General features: G+C 36.4%; 1 protein-coding gene across 1 annotated transcript; it reads left to right on the forward strand.

The window, feature by feature from the left end:
• The first annotated feature begins 1,294 nt into the window (after positions 1-1,294).
• On the forward strand, positions 1,295-19,931 carry LOC129277126 (WD repeat-containing protein 31-like). The gene is made up of 10 exons (XM_064110389.1): positions 1,295-1,351; positions 4,275-4,424; positions 5,084-5,204; positions 6,323-6,397; positions 7,591-7,744; positions 8,702-8,876; positions 9,762-9,903; positions 12,186-12,348; positions 14,927-14,996; positions 16,583-19,931. Exons 2-10 carry the CDS (start codon positions 4,369-4,371, stop codon positions 16,677-16,679), a joined length of 1,053 nt encoding a protein of 350 aa, XP_063966459.1. The 5' UTR covers positions 1,295-1,351; positions 4,275-4,368; the 3' UTR covers positions 16,680-19,931.
• The last annotated feature ends 672 nt before the right edge of the window (positions 19,932-20,603 follow it).

Genomic DNA, 20,603 nt, shown 5'->3' on the forward strand with positions numbered 1-20,603 from the left:
GTAGCCCGAGCTGAGTTTAACATTGAGCACTTTTTTGTAATCATGAACAGGATACCTATCTCGATCGCTAAAAAGAATGAAAGAAAACTGGAAACGCGATATTTTCAGTTTCATTTAATCCTTTTGGGCAGAAAACTATAACTAGGCAATTCGAACAATAATTTATTGGGTGACACGGCCGAACATGTATTTGGCGCCCCCTAGGTTTAAGGTCAATTCGGCGTCCTCGTTTCTATTGAAAAAATAAACATGAGTTTGGCCGCCGCCCCCCCCCCCATGTGAAACATGAATCGGCGCCCCAAATGTCAAACATGATTTTCGCGCTCCATGTAAAACATGAGTTTGGCGCCCCCATGTGAAGCATGAATTTGGCACCCCCATGTAAAGCATGAGTTTGCCCCCCCCCCCCATGTGAATGAATTTTGCGCCCCCATGTGAAACATGAGTTTGGCGCCCCGCCCCATGTAAATCATGAATTTAGCGCCCCGGTCGAACATCAAATTGCATGGCGCACCCAAGGTAACCATCAAATTGGTGCTCCCTCCCTGTTTGCTCTTACATTTTTTACCCTCTCTCTCTTCTCTTAATTGTCTCCTTTTCCCCCTTTTTTCTCTTTTCAACTTTTTCCTCCTTTTTCATTTTCTTTCTCTCCCTTTCCTCCTCTTTCTTCCCTTCTCCTACTTTTGCCCCTTTTTTGTCTTTCTCTTCCTCTTTCCCTCCTTTTTTCTCTCACTTTTCTTTTCCTCAGCTCTTTCCTTCCCCCTTATGGCGCCTATAGGGCCTATTATAATACAGTTAACTGGCGGCACTGGCGGCCAACCTAATTAATTCGCCTACAGCTACCCGGGGGCTGCCCCCTTCCCCCAGAACATGGGCATGTTCATAAATATGTTAAATTTATATTGACAGTTATGTGTAAATTTTATTGAAATCTAATTCGATCTGATTTGTTCATAGTAAATTTGTTATAGAAATCGTGCAGTTTTGCCCCGGGATTTTGCCATTATGAAATGGTGCCTGGATGGAGTCAACAGGCATCACAACGGATGCCGCTCGAGATTGATATGCCTAGTCTAAAAACAATACTGCTGTGAAGCACTTCTTCATGATTTTTTCTAACGACAGAAAAATTCAAGCATAAATATATTGAATAATGAAAACATAATTAAAATTGGGTATTTGTCATACTAATCTTTTCGTTTTCAGTTAATATTTTGTAAGTTACACTAGAACATAACAGAATCAAAACTGATTCAAAGACTAATTCTGAAGGAGGAATTGACAGTATAGTACCGCTGCTCTCGACTTGGGAAGAAAGCCGTGCCTGTGAGTTGAGTAATACCGGTATATGGTACGTGTTTTTGGTTTTTCCTGAGCATATCTTGGCAATTTTTTTGTTTTTTATGCATAGTATGGCATTATAATCTGTTCTTAAGTAATTTTGTGACATTTGATTGAACTGTTTTCTTCTGATATTTCCAACTCTGTCCCATTTCCTCTCCGGCCCGGTACGCTCTACGACTACGCCGACGGTACAGTGCAGGCCCGTCCTCGGGCTAGCCGTGGCCTAGTTCCGACTCGGGATCTCGTTAGATGGAGAGCTCTGAGCGGGGCTCTGACTAGCCAGGCGGCTTCTAGAGAGTAAAAATCATTTACTAACGTAAGGTTACTCTCAATCTCATACGAAGCCAGGACTTCTACCTCATAGACCTACACAAAGGAAGCCAAAACCTGAAACTTTCACCCCCGAGATTTCTACTTTCCTTCTAAAATGAAAAGATCTAACGTTAGCTCGACTAAGTCTAAATCATGATGTACATGGGATAAAACTTCATTTCCGACATTTCTACGCTCTCGTTGTTATTTTTGAAGAAGAATTCATCAAAAAAAATGAGAAAAATATCATGAAGAGACTTGCCCGATGTTTACGCCGCCATCTTGTTTCTTATAGTACTTCCCCAACGTTCCGCGACGCTCGCGTCCGTAACGTTGGGGATATATGGTATATATGGTATATTATATAGGAATTTTCCTCACCTCTGGGGAGTGGGCCCGTTTCATAAAGAACTTGCAACTGTTGTATATTTGTCTTATTTCTTGAATATATCACAGCCACCACATGCAAAATTTTGCTTATTTAATTGCCTTTTATTTGTGAAAGGATGTCTTCATTCCTTCTTGCCTTTTGCTCACAATGGGACTGTTGAATATATTTTTCGGATCAGAGAGCAAAATGATTCATGACTACGCAGAATTTTTTTTTGGGGGGGGCAAGACACATAGGCCCTACAAATTATTTAAGAAACTCGAAAGTGAGGGAGCGAAGCAATTGAGCTTCTCTTGAGGGTGCTTTTGAATTTTCAAACATGAAATTAAAGGATTTTGTGGACACTTGGTAAATTCTATTGAAATTGTCATTACAAAAATGTAGGTTTTCAAAAATTTTCGCAGGGCGACTGCCCCACCCCCCTACTGCGTACGGCCATGATATTGATAATTATCGTTGTGAATATTTATTTTTTGTTAATCTCTTCATGCAGTCATGATCTTTATTTTTTTAGTCCGTGTTCATGAAATTTTAAAACCAAATTCATTTTTTTTTCAATGGAAGTTCATATTAATATCAAGTAATGTTGGGGATTCAGAGGGAAAATTGGATAGGGTAATTTGGGTTACAAACTTACGATGAGGGTGTAACACAAGGTTTAAAGGTCAAGTCCATCCCAGGAAAATGCTGATTTGAATAAATAGAGAAAAATCAAACTAGCATAATGCTGAAAATTTCATCAAAATCGGATGTAAAATAAGAAAGTTATGACACTTTAAAGTTTCGCTATTTTTCTCACAACAGTGATAATGCAAAACTAGGTGAGTCAGTCGATGATGTCCACCACTCACTATTTTTTTAATTTTAATTGTTTGAATTATACAATATTTCATTTTTCATAAATTTGACAAGGACCAACTTTACTGAACCATATAGTATTAAATAATGCTAATTCCACATGTTCAGGGAGGAATTAATCGTATCACTTGACAATGAGGAGAGAATTTGAATATTTCATATAATAAAATACAAAAGAAATAGTGAGTGGATGACGTCATCGTCTCCTCATTTGCATACCAGCCAGGATGTGCATTATAACCGTTTCGTGAAATTAAGCGAAACTTTAAAATGTCATAACTTTCTTATTTTACATCCGATTTTGATGAAATTTTCAGTGTTATGTTTGTTGGATTTTCTCTTTTTATTCAATTCAACTTTTTGTTGGGGTGGACTTGTCCTTTAAGGTTTGTTCTCTCCCCTCACCACCCCCCCCCCACTACTTCCCACTCCTACCCCCACTGCTCACCCAATACCTTTGCTCTTGCTTCAATGTATTGTTGAAATAGATTTTGAATAAATTAATGAATCAACAGGGTCAGGCAAGTATAAGAACATATTACAATTGACGGGTAAATAAATGAAGAAATGAATGAATGAATAAATAGTAGGATATGGATAAAGAAAATAAGTAAAGGAATGATAATAATTAGAATGAATAAAAGGTACATGCAGAATAATAAACTGAATGAATAGAAACAAACATTCACATTATTTTGTTGGGAGGGATTATCAACGATGCCGATGGGCTGATGCTTATCTAATCAAATGCACAATATTCCATTTGAACAAACTGAAAGTTGTGCGAAATTATAGATTCATACAATATCCTACATAATCCATGCAGACTTAGGTCATTTTGGATTCACCTCCATGCATGCCGTACAGCTCAATTACACCCCTCAACCATACATAGAAACTAACGCGCGGGACACCGCAAGCAGATGACGCTCGTGCATAGGGTAGTGTACATTACGCATTGAAACTCTGCACAGAAAGGCCTTGCAATTGAATGTGAGAAAATGTATAACTTTTAAAGAAAAATCCTAGGATCGAATCGAGATTTTATAGAGAAATAGTACCTCAATTTGGTGACATAAATTTCTGATCTGCCAAAATTATGGTTTTGAAGAGAAAAATCATAACTTTGGAGATATTTTTCTTGTGTTAATAAAAAGTCTTTCAAAACCTGGAAGTTGAATTAAAATGCTTCCCGAAAGATTGTTTTGTTGAAATGAACGTTGTTACTTATCAATCATTATTATCGTTCTTAAGCTTTATGGAATGGCTCCCTGGCATTTATCTTTAAGGATAAATTTCAGATCCATCTTCATCTGTGTTTATTGATGTGTGTAGTTGATAAAACTGTTTTATTTTTTCTTAAATATAGGTCCATCCAGCACATGGCACTCTTATTGAGTTTGCTCTGCTAGCTCCCTCTAACATACAATTATTCAGGTTGTACATCATTGTATAATGATACCATGGGATTAAGACAGAGCAAATCTAAAACCAATTCTACCAAGTCTGCAAAATACATGTAAGTGATATTTCTTTGTTTTTCTTTTGAGATGGGTGATTATGTTGATTTACAGTTGTGCAATGGACGATCATTCTGAGGTGTTGGATTATTGTTTTAGTGGCCCAAAGATGGAGTAGTGTGTGTGAAGCGCTTTGTAACTGAAAGGAAAATGCCTTATGACCAAATGACCATTGAACTGGATTGTATTTCAAAGTTGTTTTATGATGTTGTTCCCATGTTCAATTGTAAATGCGAAAAATTTATTAAGAATGAAAAAAAAATCAGTGAAGGACATCCACAGATATCCAGGTAACGGAAACACTTCCTCAATTCGTTTAACATATGATGTTTGATAAACTTTACATTGCCAGGCCCAGGCGAAAAAATATCTACAATTTACAGGACTATTTTTTTTAACTTATGTTGAATTCGGAATAAATTTACAATTGCTATTGAATTTAACAACAATTTTCAGATACTTTTTTTGCAATTTTTTAAGGCTAAATTTGGGGGCAAATCGCCTTTGTCATTATGGATCATGATGATCACAATGTTGACTAGGTGAAAGCTTTGATACAGAAGTCAATGTTACGTGATCAATGACATAAGAATACTGAAAAATACAACTTGGCAGCTCTGTCAATGATTGAATTTCTTGATCATGGACTGTACTGTAGGTCATCTAGTCCTGAGCCAGCATCAGATGGAGTGAAACGCTATGATCCCATTCACACGGATGCGGTCTTGTCAGTTGGTCGCCTTGGCAACAATCAGTTCTTGTCAGCTGGAGCAGATCAGGTCTGTAGAGATTGTAAAGTATGGCCCGTAATCTGAAGTCAGGTTTAACTTAAACCACGGTTTAACTCTGTGCTAAAATTATGGGGTGCCAAAATTTCAAAAATTATGTTTATATTGTATATTTCTTATGTTTACTATTTTGTTTCCTTTTGCTTTCATAATGAAGAAAAATACTTCAGTTATCATTCCTAGACAATTTTGAACAATTTGAGTGTCAAATTAGTTAATAAAGTGGATTTGTACTGTTTGGGATTTGTGCCTCAATTGGCTATCCATAGTTAAACCAAAACTTTAAACCACGGTTTAATTTAAATCCGAGTTTAGAATACGGGCCTATGTGTTGAATGAAGGGGGTCTGTTCAATTTTCAGAATGTGAAGTACATTTACATACAACACATGTTTGATAAAGTAGGTTTGAGAGGAATAGCTCAGATAGTTTAGAAAGTATTTGAAAATTTGTGGATTTGTAGTTACCACCAGCCAAATGTCTGACGATTGCAAGACCCCTCAAACTTATTGATCTGTTTCCTTTAATTTTCACATCCTCCTTTTCCTTAAATACATTTCCTTTCTCTTTTCATTCTCTTTATTGTCTTCTCTGTGTCCTCCCTCCCCCTTTCTCCCTTTATCCATATTTGAAAAAAAAAAATTTATATGCCTTCCATTGTCTCTTTCCTTCTATTCCATTATCTTTCCTTCTATCCCCTTATCTTTCCTTCTCCTTCCTCCCGTTTTCCTTTTCATGTTTCTCTTTAATTCTTCTTTCTTGTCTTTTTATTATTTCCTCTGTTCGTTTCCCCTGTCGTTTGTCCTTGTTTTCCCCTTTCATCCTATCTACCTATGTTACTCTTCAATCTCCTGTCTTCATCTTTTCCATCTCCTTTCTATTCTTGATTGTTCTTCTTTCCTCCTCCTTGTACTTCCCTCTTAGGCTCTTTTCTCTTCCCATTTCTTACCCTCTCACTTCTCCTTGGGTTTTTCCATCTCCTTCTACCTAATTCACTTGCTATTGCTCTTCTCTTTTAAAATCTCTTTGAAGAGTAACATTTCTTTTGGCTCATGGTCACGAGCAGTTTTGCATGTGTCAATAATTAATTTCTTTTCTTTCCTCCACTAGACCATTGTATCCTACAACTGGCAAGAAGGGAGACCATTGCAGAAATGGACAGGGCATAGCAGAGATGTGACGAAGGTAATTTCTCATTACATCCCATCATATCACAATGCAAAGATATATGTGGCATGCACCCATTGAAGATGATTGTGAGTCTGAACCACCGGGGCTGTGTAAAACAACGGGTTGCGATCAATCACTGAATATCGACAACCAATCAAGATTATTGTTACATGCATACTTTGTTCAAAACACTGACCAGGAGCCAATCAGTAGTGTTCTTTCATATTTTATATCCATCACAAACCTCTGTGTTACAGGGCCTGGGATGCTGACCTGTCAGCTGCTGCTTGCCAGGCAATGGGTCAGATGAATGTATTTATTTGCAATAGATGATTCAATAGCATACTACCATTGCATTAAAGATTCATCCAGTAGGCATTTATAACTCATGTCTGTCGCAGGGCATTGAATTGGTGAACACACATGCTCTGACCAATTGGGCACCTCTTAAATCGAGCATACTGTGCGTAGAATTTCATTTTGTTTGTTGCATTTTAATACGGTCAATGACTTTGTCTAAATTTTCTGTCACTTGCCAATGATATAAGTAACCATAAGGGTTTTTTTTGATTGGCTAGGAACAAATGATTTTAGCATTTGCTGTTGGTAGCAAGCTGTACATGTAGGAAACAAGATGTTGTGTCATAAAGATGATTGGAAGTTATGACATTATGCATGACTTTTGACGCTTTTTCATGCCTTATCCGATTATCAATAATTCATATTCTCATCAGCTTGAGTTAAATTCTGATCTTTTTGGATTGACATATTCAGTGTAATCAAGTACTATTAGCTGAATGGAAGATCGTTTATAATTTGTCAAATTTTTATGATAATTGTACAAAGTTCATTCTCATGTTCAATTCAATTCAACTTATTTCCACAATTAAAAATTATTGACGTAAAATAAATATATTTTACATGTGGATGGGCCGAAGTGAGCACAACTGCTTACATAACTTGGCCCGTACTGATAGCAAAAATCATATTAGAATTAGCACGAAAATTATATCAATACAAGCATAAGATAAGTAAGAATAATATCCAAGAGGGGGTAAAGACTTATCAGTACGAAAGGAAAGCCATTTATATGTTTGGTCCTGGAGACATGCATGGGAAAATCTGGAGTCTTGATCTAGCACAAGAAAGGGTCACCAGTCATTTGTTAACGCATGCGTAACCTATGACTTGTTCGACTCTCACTACAGGTTACTTATTCTCCGACCTTGGGTCATGTATTCAGTGGATCAAGGGACAAGACTGCCAAGATGTGGGCTGTAGAGGGCGCCACAGGCACCATGGTCAAGGAGGCTGTTCTTTCATTTGTGGGCCATAATCTAGTGGTCAACGGGCTTGCTGTAGGTATGTGGTAAGCTTCTTTTCATTCAAGCTACATGTAGGAACCAAAAGGACTTATGATTGTTATAACTTTGCCATTATAACAGTAACAGGGCTCTGCAGCCAATCAAAATCTAGGTTTCTGTGGCTAATGGCAATTTTACAATGATTGTAAATCTGTATGAAACGGCCCAAGAACATGTCTGTGTATTGAACTTAGGCTAGTTTGAATGGGTTTTTCTTGCTTGGACAATTGCTTTGTTCTAATTAAAAGCTAATATAATTCCATGAGGTCTTACTGTATTTTGTGTATGACCAGTATGTTCATAATAATAATAATAATAATAATACATCGGATTTATATAGCGCCTTTTCCATTTTAATTAGATGCTCAAGCTGCTAAGAAAACAGCAAAATAAAAAAGTAAAGATAAGTACAAGAAAAGGCACATTACAATAGAGGAAATAATGTCTGTCTTCAAACCTATTACCTGCTGGTGAACAAATGCAATTTTAGGCTGCCCTTAAGCAGATGTTGCAGAGTTCGAGTTCTTCAGCTCCTGTGGTAGTGAATTCCACAGTGCTGGTCTGGCATTACCAAAGGCTCGATCGCCTTAGGATTTTTTGGATAGTGGAAGATGTAAAAGACTTGATGTACCATTTTGTCAAATTTTTCATTATCTAATATCCAACTTGGCTAACTCGTTTAATATTTAGTACTTGAGCCAAATTTTCTTTATGGCTAAGTAAGATTTTAGACAAGTGGTTTTAGAGTATGTACAAACATTTGTAATATTCACAGCAAGCATTTCTAAGAAGGACATTTCTCAGTGTAGATAAAAGTCAATCTTGTTTTTCCTGATACGCATGAACTTGATTCATCTGTCAGAATTTATAATTATATTAAGTGCATGTACCTACTTAAAATGTCTGTGACGTAATTGTAATTTTCTTATTTTCAACCTTTGAATTGAAAAAAAAGTGGATGTGTCAAGAAGATTGTGCACAGGAGGGAGGGATAACTCGGTCAGATTGTGGGACACAGAGACTGGTGGGTGCATCAAAGAGGTCACAACCTCACGCAATCTAGTAACACACATGGTGACAATACCCAGAACAGAGATGGTCATACAGTCCAGTGAAGACAAGTCAATCAGGTGAGAAAATGGATTTTCAAACTTTGTCTTTTTTACATATCTTTTAGAAAGCATGTGTCTGCAATGCTTCATAGAGTTGTTCATGAAATCATGCATGGCTACTTTCAAGTTAAATATAGAAAACTTCCAAATTGGTTTGTCTTTGATTTTTTGCCATAACAATAAAGAAAGGAGTTTTTTTCAGCAATTATCAAATTCCCTTATATAAATGTAATTAAAATAAACAGATTATTAAAAAAAATACAACTTATCTGTGTATTTCAACTCATTCAAAAAGTTTACAGTTGTAATTCATTTCATTTAGTTTGTTAATTCATTTTTGTTTCGTCAATAATGAAGCCTGTTTTGCTTCCATATTCAACTGCCAAAATCAGGTTATTTTGAAAGTGAATAAAATGGGGGGGGGGGGGGGCTATCATTGTCCCCCCTCCCCCCCCCCCCCAACGTTTCGGGCCATTATTCAGATATGTAGGCCTACATATTGTATGATATTTTTTCTTTTGGCATTCAATGTGACAATGCCAATGCAAAAATGGCTCAATATTTTCAATCTAATTGGTCTGCTTTTTGGATTAAGGATTAATAACAGCTCAAAAAACAGAAATACTTAAGCAATTCTAAAACAAAAATATGCTTTCTAAAGAGGCAAAATCTCAAGTGTAATTGAGTGTCTTATTTGCGTGTAATTAGCATTATTCATAAGTTGTATTGAGTAGAAAATAAATTAACTATTAAATATTTTATAATGTAAGGAATATGTGTACTGGATTTAAGTGTAATTAAGTGGTCTAAAAGTTGTTACATTTTGAAACCATAATGATTGTTTTTATTTGGTGCACCTTGATGAGTTTGTACAAATATTTTGTTTGATTGTGGTCTATGTAGAATGTGGGACACAAGAACACTTGAGGAGAGTGGTGTTACCAACAAGAAGAGCTATATACAGACATGTTGTGATGTCAGTTCGGATGGAAACTACTGCCTTTCTTGCAGCAACGGCTTCAGTGGCCAAGGCTGCGAAGCTTCGGTAAGTACCTGTCTTATGTTATGTAATGGATGATGATCCTTGCTAGAACAGCTTTTGTGGTTGTAAAGGACAAGTCCATTCCAAAAGAAAGTATAAATGATATTGATAATAAATAAAGTGAATAAGAAGAGAAAAGCCCAACAAGCATAATACTGAAAATTTCATCGAAATCGGATGTAAAATAAGAAAGTTATGGCATTTTAAAGTTTTGCTTAAATTCACAGAACAGTTAAATGCACATCCTGGTCGGTATGCAAATGAGCAGACGATGTCGTCACCCACTCACCATTTCTTTTGTATTTTATTGTGAGAAATATTCTAATTTCTCCTCATTGTCAAGTGAAACAAAGATTAATTCCTCATGAACATGTGGAATTATCATTGTTTAATACTATATGATTAAGTCAAGTTGGTCCTTATTGTCAAATCTGTAAAAAATGAATATTGTATAATTCAACCAATAAAAAACAAAAGAAAAAGTGAGTGAGGGACATCATTGGCTGTCTCATTTGCATGTCACTGAGTTGTGCATATCACTGTTTTGTGAAAAATAAGTGAAACTTTAAAATATCATAACTTTCTTATTTTACATCCAATTTTGATGAAATTTTCAGCATTATGCTAGTTTGATTTTCTCTATTTATTCCAATCAACATTTTTCTGGGGTGGACTTGACCTTTAACAGTAAGTTCCTCTCTTGTAATGGGCAGCACTTTGGTTCCTATATCACAAGATCATGTAGTCTAAAGAAGGTTGAATAGGTCACGTTTTGCCTCAAAATTTTAGAACAAACAGCATTGTTTTTGTCAGGAAATCCCCTAAACATTGCTCACAAACATTTCAATTTGAACAGGAGCAACATGCACTGCATGTTTGCTCTAATATAGCTACAATAATCAGGATGATTATGTTTTGACATTCGAATTAGATAAATGATATACAATTAGAACTCTCAGAATGATTGAATAAGCCAGGGAAAATGTTAATGAATTTTATGTATTTTAAGTCATTGTCAAAAATCTGAGAGAGAGAGAGAACAAAGTTGTTGTTTGTTTGTATATTTCACCCAATATTCCAATGATTAACACAGTGATAATTAAATTGTAAACTCTTGAGAATGGGATAACATCTTCTTTAAAGAATAATGTGTACCGGTAATTAAATTTATTCAAATTTTTTGTGATTTCAGAATCATTGTTATGTAGTTAAAGATCACCAAAAAAATAGTTTGCTTGTATGCCTGAATTTTTCCACATTGCGTGAAATACCTGGGGCCTGTTGCATTGAAGTTATTCGTATCTTTGCCATCCAACGGTAGCTACCATGGTAACAGTGTTCAACAGCCAATCAAAATCCAGGAGGGTGCTTCACAAAGAAGAGTTAGGTGTGACTTAAGAGTCCTGCCTAAATGATGACGGGTACATATGAAACACGCAATCTCATTGATTAATATGCAGTAGTATGTGTCATCTTAGCATGGTTTGGCCAATGCGGTGATGCCTATTATACCGCAAGCAACTGGGAATTGAAATGCTCCTCTAAGTTCCACTTAACTCTGTGTGAAACACTGTCCAGGATTTAATGAAAGTTATCAACAGAGTTCCCAGCCCATCAGGGAAATCATTGAAAATTATTTTACTTTTTTCCAGTCAGGGAATTTGATAGAAAATACCTAAAATCAGGGGAAAATGCCTCAAATGAGGGAAGGGAGTTTTGATCAGCCCAAAAGTCGAAAGCACGGTAGTCAGTTCAACTCTGTTATATTTTGTTTCATATCAACCTCTTTCTGTATAAGGTGAGGAAAGAATGGCTGTTTGGGGAGAAGGGAGGCCATTACATGCCTGTGTAATAGTACCAACTTAGTTTTACATTATTGTCTTTATACTGAAAATACGGCAACAAAATCTTAGAAAACATGCGAACCTTAAATAATTATCAGGGAATTTTGAAACTTCATCAGGGAAAAATCAGGGAATTTTGATTTCTCAAAATGCTGGGAACTCTGTATCAATGGACAGCAAAGTTCCTATAATTGTGGCATTTATGCAATGGTCCAGTAGTAAAATTCATCTCCCACTGTGTGCAACTACATCGCTGCTAGTATGTCCTGGGGCTAGTGGTATATTTTGGTTTGATAGGTTATGTGAGCTCATGCACAGTTCACTTACATCTCGTCTTGTGTTTGTATTATTCAAGAGTGTGAAAGTATTATATGATTCATTTTTCAGGAATAAAACTTCACTTACTGTCCTACTTGATTATCTTGTCCATGCATATTACAGATCTGGGACTTGAGAAACTTGAAAGATCCTGTTCGAGAGTTCAAAGGTCACACGCAGACGGCCAGCGGTTGCTGCTTCATACCACATTCTCATGGTTCCAATCCAGTGTTTGTCACATGTTCACACGATCAGACAGTCAAACTCTGGGATCAAGCTTCGGGAAGTAAGCATTTTTGTTTACACCCAAGAAATATGGTGGTCATTAAATTGGAAGGTCACCCTGGCAATGAAGGTGTTTTAATGACATCAGAAAAAGAAGTAGAGGAAAACATTTATGAAAATTTGAGGGAATTGTATCAAAGTATAAGAAAATTGTGCTTTTTTTAAGTTTTGAAATTGTGGCCTCTTATGCAAGCAGTTGTCCCATCGGGCATTTAATATAGATTCTATAACTCATTGATTTTGTTTGGCTTTTTGGTTTGATATTGCTCTATTATTTATCATTGAATAAGTGAATGAGAATTAATATTGTACATTGAAAAATAAATAGTATTTTGATTAATGTAAGAAGAGCAATTTTTGTCTCACCTGCATAGCAGAGTGAGACTATAGGCGCCGCTTTTCCGACGGCGGCGGCGGCGTCAACACCAAATCTTAACCTGAGGTTAAGTTTTTGAAATGACAGCATAACTTAGAAAGTATATGGACCTAGTTCATGAAACTTGGCCATAAGGTTAATCAAGAATTACTGAACATCCTGCCTGAGTTTCATGTCACATGACCAAGGTCAAAGGTCATTTAGGGTCAATGAACTTAGACCATGTAGGGGGAATCAACATCAAAATCTTAACCTAAGGTTAAGTTTTTGAAATGTCATCATAACTTAGAAAATATATGGACCTAGTTCATGAAACTTATACATAAGGTTAATCAAGTATCATTATAGAATGGATGGGAAAATCCCTGCAATCTGATTGGTTGAGAGCTATGCAAGAATTTTTACTGGGCTGCATGAACGATATCCCGATAATCAAAACGATATCCACTGTAAACAAGCTATCGTCCGAAAAGGTCATTGTGATGTCATCGCGCATGTACTGTTACGCTTGTTTACGTCAAAATTTTGAATTTTCGATCAAGGCAGAATGAATCAAATAAAGGATGCAAAATGATCTGTAAGTACAAATACGTTACCGTAATTGTCATAGGGATTAAAACTGCCTGCATACTCGTTAGTTGAGAAGTCCAGACATACGATCTAACGTTTATAGATCTACTGCCCTGGGCTGGCTGTGCACAGCCAAATCTCCACTGCGGGCCCAGGCAGCCGTAGGCACTGGCCACCGGCGCGGCCCGGGCATACACGCACAGCTATTGGAGGTCTGAGGCTGCCTCATACTCATACTAGATCTAGTCAATGCAAAGCTGTATCTGGCATTTTGGGTATAATGATGCCTTTGTGCCAACATATTATCAAGTTAGGCATACATATTTATGTTTTCCAGGGTTATCAAAGGGTCTGCATTACATTTTGGAATTTTCATGCATCCGGTAAAAAATCATGCGTCCGGTAAAAAAAATCATGCGTCCAGTAAATATTTTCATGCGTCCAGTAAATTGAATTTACTGGACGCATGAAATTATCATGGATCCGGTAAATCATTAATTTTTGTGGTTTATTCAATAAAATTTTTCCATTCTATAAAACAGATGATGCATGGGTTTCTTTCGTGGGTCAGTGGAACTGTGTGCACGCGGTAACTTTGGCATTATGGTCTAAACCATGCCAAAGTTACCTTGTGCACACAGTTCCTACTGACCCACTCTAACCCATGCATCATTTGTATACTGAACATCCTGCATGAGTTTCACATCACATGACCAAGGTCAAAGGTCATTTAGGGTCAATGAACTTTGGCCGAATTGGGGGTATCTGTTGAATTACCATCATAACTTTGAAAGTTTATGGATCTGATTCATGAAACTTGGACATAATAGTAATCAAGTATTACTGAACATCCTGTGCAAGTTTCAGGTCACATGATCAAGGTCAAAGGTCATTTAGGGTCAATGAACTTTGGCCAAATTGGGGTATTTGTTGAATTACAGCCATAAATTTGAAAGTGTGTTGGTCTAGTTCATAAAACTTGGACATAATAGTAATCAAGTATCACTGAACATCCTGTGCGAGTTTCAGGTCACATGATCAAGGTCAAAGGTCATGTAAGGTCAAAGAACTTTGGCCACTTTGGGGGTATTTGTTGAATTGCCATCATATCTCTATAAGTGTATTGGTCTAGTTCATAAAACGTGGAAATAAGAGTAACCAAGTATCACTGAACATCTTGTGCGAGTTATAGTAGTTTTCAAAATCAGCACTGCTGCTATATTGAATCGCGTGATGCAGGTGAGACGGCCAGAGGCATTCCACTTGTTCTCAATATGTATGATCTTTCTTACTGAGCTTTTATTGCCGAGTTTAATCACATCAGGAGAGCCCAAGACTTTCCTGGAGGGCGCTGTGTGTATTAGACTCCACAGGCAGCACCCCTGGAATTCTGGAGGGTGTGAACAAAATAATGGAGAAATGTAACTAAAATGACCTTCATTTTGTAGAGAAACCCTTTTTTTTTTTTTTTTCAAATTTACATCAGCACCCCCAGTAAAAAATGTTCCCAGGGCCCTGCTGATCCCCCCTTCCTCCCTTTCTGTTGCTTTAGATATCCCATTCTTTTTCTCAACTCATCCCCAATACATGGCAACTATCATTTACCCCCTCTATTTTGTTTTGTGTTTCACAGATTGTTTGTGTACAGTGACATTGTCTGGATCCAAACAGCTCACATCCGTAACAGCCAATGCAGACCAAAGGTATAACTAGTTCCTTTTTTTAAAACAAAATTTGAATATGGAGGAGGGGTGCATCATGAAGTGTTAAAAACCAAAACCCAAGAAGAAAAGCAATCTTATTGGAAAGAGAAAAATGAGAGGAACAATTTAAAACAAGTTTGATCAAAATTGGTTATGAAATAAGAAGGTTGTGGACGTTTAAAAAGTCTTATTGTACTTTCTATGGGATCCTCAAATTGGCAAACGTGCTTCAAAATGGCTGATTTTGTGGACAACTCTCCATTTGTTTCGTACACCAATTTTCAGATTTTCCCCTTTCTTTTACATATTTCACATTATCTCCTCCTGACCTTGACATATGTGGTGTGAGTTATATTTTCCCATGACATATGTTGTGCTCAGAAGGATGCAAGATGCAATTTGAAAGAAAATGGGAAGATCTGAAAATTTGTGTACAAAACAAATGGAGAGTTGTCCACAAAATCATCCCATTTTGAAGTACGTTTGCCAATTTGAGGATCCCCATAGAAAGTACAACAAGAGTTTTCAAACTTCCATAACTCGCTTATTCTATAACCGATTTTGATAAAACAAGTTTTAGATGGCTCCTCTCATTTTATACTTTCTGATAAGATAGATTTTCTCCTTGTATTTTGGTTTCCTTGAAAGTCTGTATTAAGCTTTGTTAAAGGGTCGATAATGTGAATTATACTCGAGTATCATCTAATATTCCAATCTTTAAAACTTGTGGTAGCTGTACGATCTTTTTCATCTGCCAATTCTCTGTGAAACTTTTAATGCACAAATCAAATATATGTAGTGCCCTCCTCTCTTGCCGACATTTATTACTCCAGTATAATTCACATACCTGTGACTGACTGACTGACTCACTCACTCACTCACTCACTTATGTTCATGTAAAACCTCTTATAAGAGCACCACAATCAGACTATGAATTCTAAATGATGAATATTGGTGTCACTCTCCATAGTTGATATTGATTTTATTCATTTACGTTTTTTTTTATTTTTTTTTTTAAGATGAATCTCTGGGTCCCTGTCTTTCAAAGACTTGTGATTTATCCAATGAATTCAACTATGGAAAGCCAGCAACACCATCATTGATTGTTATTATTAGTATAGTTGCATTAGCTGTGTCATTTTCCCCTGGTACATTTTTTTTTCTTTCTTTTCTTTTAATCCCAAGTACAAACCATACACAGAACACAATGCGCTTAGAAACACCAGTAGTAAGCGCCTTCTAAATGTAATGTTTTATTATTATTATTATTATTTAGAAAGCATATATGTCCTTTATAAGTGTTTTTTTTCTTCTAAATATGGTGAATACTTGACAACGTCTCGTTGTTTTTGCCAATCAGTATGCTCCTTAACTTTAAGAAAGGACAATAAGAATTTCGACAAAGATAGCTCCAACATAGTTCAGATTGATAAGATCAGTCAACACATTAATTGATACCATTATGGAAATATTCAATCAAAACTTGTAGGCTGGGCAACATTGGGGGAAAAAAGACCCCAAGTAACAATATTTATTATTTTCTTAATTTTCCTATTCATTTTTGTCTGAATTTCCCTCCATTGCAGTATCTGTGTCGGGAGCTTTGAAACGGGAGTTCATGTGCTATCTGTCAGCCGGGACAGCAGTGGATTGTGGGATATGAAGCCCGTAGCACAGTACTGAAATCATTCACTGCACTTTGAAAGTGGAGTCACAGGATCAACGGTTTGTAGAGTAGCCTGCGAACAATTAATGTAGACCTGGGTCCCGTAACACAAAGGTTAGCAATTAATCAATCGCTCAGTTTTTACGATCGATTGTACGTTGTAGTACATGGAATCAATCGTACAAAAATGTTTTACGATCATTGCTAAGCTTTGTGTTACGGGCCACTGGAGTGGGTGATGTTATTTATGAAGGTATGAGATGTCCTCTTGTACAGATTATCCACTGTTTAAATAGTGTATAGCGTCTGGTATGGAGAGACTACTCTCATGAGCTGCGAAACATTGAGCACAGCAAGATGTCCTTTTGCATCTTGTTTGAATTTCTATACCAATGTGGGAAAAGCCAACCAGGGGCTATTTATCATGGCTGCGCCACTCAAACAATCGACAATGTAGAGCAGAGCACTAGTACCCATTGTTTTGATTGGTCAATTGTCCCAGTACAGAGTGATGAATATTCATGTACCCTGCCAATGAGGATCAGAGGCTCACAAGACGGCCTGTGAGTATGTATTCCTTGTCAACCATTTAGGATTATTGCTGTGTAAAGGTTGAAAACATAATTATGTCCGTGGAGCCTTGTCACAAGTCTAGGTGTGAGACGGCACGTGGAAAGACTGTTGAATCTTGTTGCACAGTACAAACAAAGAAATTGTAGAGTAACCTGTGGAAAAACATTGTAGATCTGGAGTGAGTGATTTCAGGCCACCATGAAGATGATGTTTATCATTGCCATTCGCAAGCTCTCAAACCTTTCAACCACCAGGCTCACTTTGCTTTGAGATCTTATTTTTTTTATTTTTTACCAGCAAGACTGCCACTGTGATAAGCTTGTACATGTATGTCTTTTTTTGCCTTGATCATGAACAGCAAGTGCTTATACATATATTTTTGTGCAGACTTGTAGGATTTATTTATCAATGTATTCAAAATTCACCTTGAAATCATTTTCATTCAAAATTAGTGAAGTGTAATGTGTATTCAACTTTTTAATGTAAATAGCATAATTAATAAGATATAAATCTTGGTGCCAAGTGTCATCTTGTGAATGAATGAAGTCTTAATTTTTATCATTGTTATGTTGGTATCGTAACTTCAATGTCATTGAATTATCACACGTATGTCATTTCTCTCAGTAAACACATAAGACCAGTGGCTATGTGTCCTATCCATAGGACAAGACCAGTGCTTTAGCAAAGGGCGCTTTCCTCTAGAAATTGGCTATTAAGTTTTATATTCCAATTACAGTATCGTTAAATAATAATAATAATCCGTTTTATATAGCGCTTAATACATCGAAACGACGTGTCTAAGCGCTTTACAAATATATTATTACCCCGGTCATCGGATTCAATCAGTCACTCCCGCACACAATGTGTTCACATCCTCCACTCCCTGGGGAGTATTCAGGTCAGTCGCCGATGAGGCGCACACAGTACTGGACAAGCTACAATGACTTTCACATCCTACCGGGTACCCATTTAGCACCTGGGTCGAGAGTGGCAAAGTGTGGATTAACGCCTTGCCAAAGGACGCCAGACCGCAGTGGGATTCGAACACACGACCCTCTGTTTACAAGGCGAGAGTCAGAACCACTACACCCCGGCTCCTCCTTCCCTAAATGGGAATCCAATCCACATGTACAAGTTAATATGAATTTATATTGGTTTTCTTTTAGTTGAGTAGTGATGTAAATTAACATACATCATACATGTAATAAAATCATTTAATTATTGCTTGTTCCCTAGTATGTTAAAATCAGTGGATATTTTGCAGTCAACAGAACATGACACTTTGTGACAATGAATGCACAAGAAATCTTGATTCATTAATTGTTTACTCAAGATTGTGACCCGTCATTGTATTATTATTTTTTCTTTGTATATGAAGGAAGTGTTAGAATTTAGACATTATTAATTAAATCACCTTGAGTATGTTCTATTAGAAGTAAGTGCAATATAATTATAACTACATGTATATTATCTTCTTTGGTGAGAATGTGGATGAAATTTATAATTGGTCCAACATAATAATAATGATAGCTGGATTTATAAAGCGCTTTTTGCCAGAGGATACAAAGCGCTGCTATCATTACCCCGGCCTTAGCTCGAGCTACCATCACCCGCGCTCAGTGCATGCAAGGAATTAATCCTGCCGGGTACCCATTAACCTCACCTGGGTCGAGTGCAGCATTCCACATCATTCAGTAAGATTGTAAATGGATATTATCACTTTTCATTTCTTATGTGCTTTATATACTGGACATAAAATTTAGATCATAATCTGAAATTGTTTCAGCTGAGCATAAAATTAAGTGAGCTATGGTATTCTTAAATGTGTTTATCAAAATTGAATGAATTTTTCCTCCGAGGCACATAATCGTCAGTTTTCATGGCGAATCAGGCATTATTTGGTTATCCATCATCCAGAGTAGAACATATTTTTGACCAGCATATGTTAAAGGTAATGCCAATGGAATTTGCTGTATAGTTAAAGAGAAATTCCAGTAGTTGCAGTAAACACTGATTAATTTCATGAGAAAGTCTGTAAAACCAGGCTTAATTGTCAGTATATCATCGAGGATCTAGATCTGGTACAGTTACATACACTGAACTTTGTGAAATCTTGAAATCTACACTGAAAATGTTCAGACTGAACTTCCCCAACACAGATAAGCGCACGTGGGACTGTGTATAATTATTGCTTTGAGCGTCGGGCCCGACGCTCTCCCCGAATCCTGTGCTTATTTGCTGATTTCTCAGCAATTACACAATTTCTTCCAGAATCCTTTGGCACATGCGTTTTATTTATACAAACAGACACTTTGGTGGTCATTTCATTGGATTCTGTACGAACTCATTTTGATATCGTTACCAAAACTAGCATTTACCTTTAAGTCGTTACCCGAGTCTAAAGCAGTCTTTGAATGTCTTGCTGGTTCACGAAGTTTGCTTTCCTCCACATAAATCCTTAATACAGGGATTTTTCAATGCTTTTTCTGGGGTCAGCCAATGACAAGACCACTATCCATTAAACCTGACAACCTTATGATGATATGACTCAAAAACAATGAACAAAAAAATGTTTGCTGATTTCATAATGGTACTCGAGTCATAAGATCAATATGAGTTAAAGCCTGCATGTATCTTTTGTTTTGGTAAATTCCCCCAAGTGCACATCACTATGGGCAGCCAAAAAGGGCCAAAATCTCAAAAATAAAGAAACTCAGAAATAAATGTAGTATCTCAGAAATACATACAGTCTTTCAGAAATAAATGCAGTCTCTCAGACTCTCTCAGAAGTAAATTATTTTTGTGATAACATCATAACATATATTCCTGCAAAAGCATGCAAATCTGTGATTGTGTTTATTTCCAAGAATTGTATTAATTCCGTGTAAACTTATGATTCTGCACTTGTCTTTATTTCCGTGGTTGCTTTTATTTCTGTAGTTATCTTTATAGAGTTTTCTTATTTTTTTTAAATTATCTATATGCGAGATTATCTATTTCAGAACGATGACATTCATTTGTAAGATGTACTGCCAGTTCAATTACGGTATTTTTTTGTGAATGAGTCTTAGTATTTCTAAAATCTATGATTGACAAGATTTATTTCTGAGTTGTCTTTTATTTCTCAATTATATCCAGTTCTGGTTAAATACTTTTATTTCTGAGGAAGTTAATTTATTTCTAAAAACTGCAATTTTTTCTGAGACTGCATTTATTTTTGAAAGACTACATGTATTTCTGAGATAATACATTTATTTCTGAGCTTCTTTATTTTTGAGAATGTTAATTTTGGCCCTTTTGGCTGCCCATACATTACTACATGTATTCCATTTCATTGTACTAGATCATATAAACTCCTCAAAAAAAGT

The sequence above is a fragment of the Lytechinus pictus genome, chromosome 15 (assembly GCF_037042905.1).
Source record: "Lytechinus pictus isolate F3 Inbred chromosome 15, Lp3.0, whole genome shotgun sequence".
In the NCBI taxonomy this organism is placed as follows: Eukaryota; Metazoa; Echinodermata; class Echinoidea; order Temnopleuroida; family Toxopneustidae; genus Lytechinus; species Lytechinus pictus.

Bases quoted from the DNA above. Each gene is read 5' to 3' on its own strand.
- LOC129277126 (XM_064110389.1), top strand. From the start codon at position 4,369: ATGGGATTAAGACAGAGCAAATCTAAAACCAATTCTACCAAGTCTGCA. The intron at 9,904-12,185 runs GTAAGTACCTGT...TGCATATTACAG, and splicing joins GCCAAGGCTGCGAAGCTTCG to ATCTGGGACTTGAGAAACTT. The intron at 14,997-16,582 runs GTATAACTAGTT...CCTCCATTGCAG, and splicing joins ACAGCCAATGCAGACCAAAG to TATCTGTGTCGGGAGCTTTG.